The sequence below is a fragment of the Felis catus genome, chromosome A1 (genome assembly GCF_018350175.1).
Source record: "Felis catus isolate Fca126 chromosome A1, F.catus_Fca126_mat1.0, whole genome shotgun sequence".
Classification (NCBI taxonomy): domain Eukaryota; kingdom Metazoa; phylum Chordata; class Mammalia; order Carnivora; family Felidae; genus Felis; species Felis catus.
Genome location: NC_058368.1, coordinates 56,454,210 through 56,458,899, shown reverse-complemented (window position 1 = coordinate 56,458,899; position 4,690 = coordinate 56,454,210). Strand labels below are relative to the sequence as shown.

The following is a 4,690-nucleotide window of genomic DNA, read 5'->3' as shown; positions in this document are numbered from 1 at the left end:
CCATCTCCATGGCACTCTTTGACTGTGCAATGTGTCATAAAAGTAACAGGAGACTGTGACAAAACTCCATTCCACTCCTGAATTTGTCATAAAAGTAGAAGAAAGCTAATCCAGTGAATGAGTTGCTGATTTTTTTTTCTTCTATCAAGGCAAAGCATTTGCAATCACTAATGAATATTGGTGCCACAGGATCTACTCTTATCAGTGGTGGACACATGGCATTCAACGGGTAAAAACAAATGTTTATCTCTGATACAACGGTTACTTGGAGAGACTGTTACCTATTAGAAAATCCAGCCTGACTCTGTGGCCAGTAGCCTGAAACAGATGGTCAGATACTGCTACAGCCTCAATGTGAACATATGTTAAACTATGTTTCTAACTTCCTTTTGTTATTTTCATTTATGTGCTTTCTACCCTCTTGCATTCCTGTGTTTTGCTAATGCTCTGAATGCTGACTCTTCTTGCTCGTCAGGTTCAATTATACTATAATTTTAGTGAACTAGTGTAATTTTCTGTGGAATATCTTGCTAAAAGTCAAAGACAAGAAATTAATGGCAAAGTTGGGCCTAAAATCCACACATTTCTGTCTTTACAAATCCATATGTTTAACAGATTAGAGTCTGTTAACATAATCCTAATATTAAAAAGACAATAATTTGAAATCTGAAAGACTATGGTCAATCATTCACTTGCTCATTCTATCATGAATTTAATTGAAAAGAAACTGAACTGGGCCTGAGGATGAAGAAATACATAATACAGAAAAATGTGACTGCTTTCATGATCTTAAGTCTAAGACAAATAAAAATGTGATATGTGAGAGTTAAACAAGGCATTTCTATCAAATCCTTTAAATCCATGTTAAAAGTCTGACTTTCACCTGAGAGCAATTAGAGTGTAAAAAAAAAAAAATGTAAGCAGATGTTTATTTTTAAAACACTTCCACTGCTATGTCAAAAATGGATATTCTTCATGTAGCTGGTATAGCAATTTATTTGAAAATTGACAGCATTTTAAACTGAGGTATAAACACTAGTTATAAAACAGATTCCAGACATGTTTAAAAGTAGAATAAATAAATTTAACTTTTAAAAATCAGATGGTAGATTCACGAGAGTGGGAGATGCTAAGAATGACTTAATCTGAAACAGTATCATGGGAAACTGGTTTGAAAAAGTGTCATCTCATGAATTAAGGTTTAAGAGACAGAATGAATTTGCGGGGGTGGGGGAGATAATGAGTTTATTTTTTATATTGGTTATTATAGTTCCTAAGAAGTGTCATATGTGGATATAAAATGGGAATTTTGAAATATGGATATAAATTTCAGTAGGCATCATAGGTGTGTAATTTGTATTTTAGTTTATCAGTAAATTGATGAGAAATGAATCCACAGGGATGAATAAGCTAGCCCACAACCTGTATATGAGGTATTGATTACTGTATAACAAATTACCTCAAAGTTTAGTGGCTTAAAACATTTATTATTTCACAATTTTTGTGGATTAGGAATGTGAAATGGCTTAGCTGATGCATATGGTTCTGGATGTCTCACAAGCATACATTTTTCTCAAGTCTCCACTGGGAAGGATTGACTTCCTAACTCATTCACGTGGGTGTTGGCAGGATCCAGCTACTCATACGCTGTTGAACCAAATCCTCAGTTCTTCGTGAGATGTTGACTGTAAGTGTCTCTCAGTTTCCTGACACATTTTCCTCTATATGCCATTATATCACAACATGGCAGTTTGCTTCATCAGAGTGGTCAAATGAGATGGCAAGAGAGAATACCAGCAAGAGAGAAAGAAAGTGTACAAGCAAGATAGGAGTCACTGTTACTTCTAAATTCCTACTAGAAGAGATAACCCATTAATTTCTATATTCTATTCATTAGAACCAAGTCACTAGGCCCAGCTCACATATAATAGGAGGAGCTTATGCAATGGCATGAATACTAAGAGGAATTATTATTGGGAGTGATGTCCCACGCTGTCTGCCACAGCCCCAAGGAGTAGGAAGGAGAAAGAGTAGGAGACTCATAGCAGACTTGAGAAACATATTTAATGTTATAATTTTAAAACTAACTGGTACAAAGCTAAAGTAACATCTGAAGGATATCTCAGCAATATTTAACTTTAACTTTTATTTTTTAACTTCATATTTCTTAATTTAAGTTATCCCAAATATATGGAAATTCCATATCCCTTTACTCAGACCTCATTTTACTGATTCATGTTCAGCAAATATCTGTTTATTAACATATTTATGAAAAATGCTACAATTTATGTTGATTCAATTTATATCCAGAACAGGAAATACCACTCTACAATTAATAACAAAAAGTTATATTTCTGGTGACTATTAAACCACTCGTTTCTTATCTCTTCTCCAGTTGAATATTTTGAATATAATTTGATATTTAAATTTTTTGACTTATTAGAATACAGAGTTGTAAATATAAGTTTCTAAAGGCTCTTTCCTTAGTCTATTATAGTTTTATTTCAACATTATTTACAGTTTTATTTCTTTATTCTATTACAGTTTTATTTCAAACTTATATAGCTAATATTGATGAATTAAATCCAATGACATATAAATCACAAAGCACTGCCGGATGACTGACACCATGTATAAGAAACCTACCAGGGAACCACAGGCTAAGGACACAGATTGAACTGGAAAAAATAACACTTAACTATAAGAAGTATGTCTAATTATATACGATGATTAGTGTGATTCACTCAGTTGTACGATTTATTTCTTGTTCATGATTCTGTGGCCTGAAAGCAGTACCATTCTGCTACAGTGTCAGGCAATCATAGCAAAAATTGCCTAGCACAACACTGATTAGCAACTATTAACAATGTATTCTTAAGTACCTTTATAACAATTCAGTTTAATGGGCAATTGATTTCTCAGTATTAATGTGATATTTTTAAATGATCTCTTAATTTCCTTTTCAGTTACCCTATCGTTATGGAAACACAATAGATTTTGGCATGTTGGTTTTAGTATCCTGCAACTTTAGTGGCTTCAGTTATTAGTACTAACAGCTGTTCTGTAGAGTCTTTTGGGTTTTCTACGTATAAAACCATGCCCTATGCAAACAGAGATAAATTTATTTCTTCCTTTCCAATTTCGGTGCATTTCTTTCTTTTTCTTGCTTACTGTTCTAGCTAGTACCTCCATTACTATGTTGAATAGAAGTGGTAAAAGTGTGCATCCATGTAACTCTGGATCTCAAAGGAAAAGACTTCAGTTTTCACGGCTGAATATGCTGTTAGCTAGGAGATTGTCATATGTGGAGGTAAATTCCTTCACGTAATTTGTTAACAGTTTTTTTTTTTATCATGAAAGGATGAATTTTCTCAAATGTGTTTTTCAGCATCTACTGAAATGATCATATGATTTTATTACTTCTGTTAATGTGGTGTATCATATTAATTTATTTGCACATATTGAACCATCCCTGCCTCCCAGGAATAAGTCCACTTGGTCATGGTATATGATCTTTCTAATGTACTGCGGAATATGGTTTGTCAATATTTTACTAAGGATTTTTACGTGTCTGTTCATTTTGGGCACTGGCCTATAGTTTTCTTTTCTTGTAGTGTCTTTTTCAAGCTTAGGTTTCAAGGTAATGCTGGCATCATAAAATCAGTTTGACAGTAGCCCTTCCTCTTCAGATTTTTGGAATAGTTTGACCAGTATTGTTATTATTTCTTTAAAGATTGGTAGAAATCACCAGTGAAGCCTTTTGGTGTTGGGATTGCCTTTTGGTGTTGGGATTTCCTTTGTTGCAGGTATTTGATTCCAAATCCAATCTCCTTACTCACTATTGGTCTGTTCAGGATCCCGTTTAAAAGAGCACCAAAAGAGCTGTGCACTCTGGTCCCACAGCCGGGCCATGTGTGCAGCTGCACTCCCTGCCACCAACCGGCAGTTGCAGCCCCCAGCGCTCCAGGAATGCCTTTCCCAAGGGCCTGCTGGCCAGGGAGGAGCCTGTGAGCCTGGGTTCCTGGGGGCCAACATGCTGCTGACCAAAAATGCGGTGTCGCTCCAAGGTACAACTATCCAGGACTATGCCCAGAACAAGCATCAGCAGCACCTCTGCCAGGGGCCTGGTCAATATTTGCTTCCCATGCAAGCGGTGCTGGCATCAGGAAATGCCAGGAAGGAAGAGATCCAGAATTCCTTCAAGTTCCTCAGACCTCAGAACAGGTTCGAGCCCAAATTCATGCTTTCTGAGAAGTGCAAGGGGAGTGGTGCACAAGGGCACCCCCTCTTCAACTTCCTGCAGGAGGCTCTTCCGGCCCCCAGTAATGATGCCACCGCTCATGACCAGCCCCAAGTTCATCACCTGGTTTCCAGTGTGATGTAATGATGTCACCTAGAACTTGGAGAAGTTCTGCTGTCCCACAGACTCAGCTGTGCTTAGGGAGCCCCTCCATCCCTGCTGCTTTCAGTCACAGCGCTCTCCCCTCTGAGGATTTCATCCATGAATGTGTTTACTTGAAATATGCATGGAGGAATGCCTGATGTCCAGGAAAATTCCTTAAGATGGGCGCTTCTTGTCCATCCTAGCTCCCCACTCCTCAAACCAAGGCTCCTCACTAATAAAGCACTGGTTGTCAGGAAAAATAAAAAAGAATAAGATACTTGGGTAACCTTAACCAAGGAGTAACCA

The 4,690-nt window shown here is 37.0% G+C and overlaps 1 protein-coding gene across 1 annotated transcript; it reads left to right on the top strand.

Annotated features, from left to right (window-relative positions):
• Positions 1–3,880: 3,880 nt before the first annotated feature.
• Positions 3,881–4,384, top strand: LOC123385997 (glutathione peroxidase 1-like). Its single transcript, XM_045059613.1, has one exon. The coding sequence runs from the start codon at positions 3,911–3,913 to the stop codon at positions 4,382–4,384; it is 474 nt and encodes a 157-aa protein (XP_044915548.1). The 5' UTR covers positions 3,881–3,910.
• Positions 4,385–4,690: the final 306 nt, after the last annotated feature.

Bases quoted from the DNA above. Each gene is read 5' to 3' on its own strand.
- LOC123385997 (XM_045059613.1), top strand. From the start codon at position 3,911: ATGTGTGCAGCTGCACTCCCTGCCACCAACCGGCAGTTGCAGCCCCCA.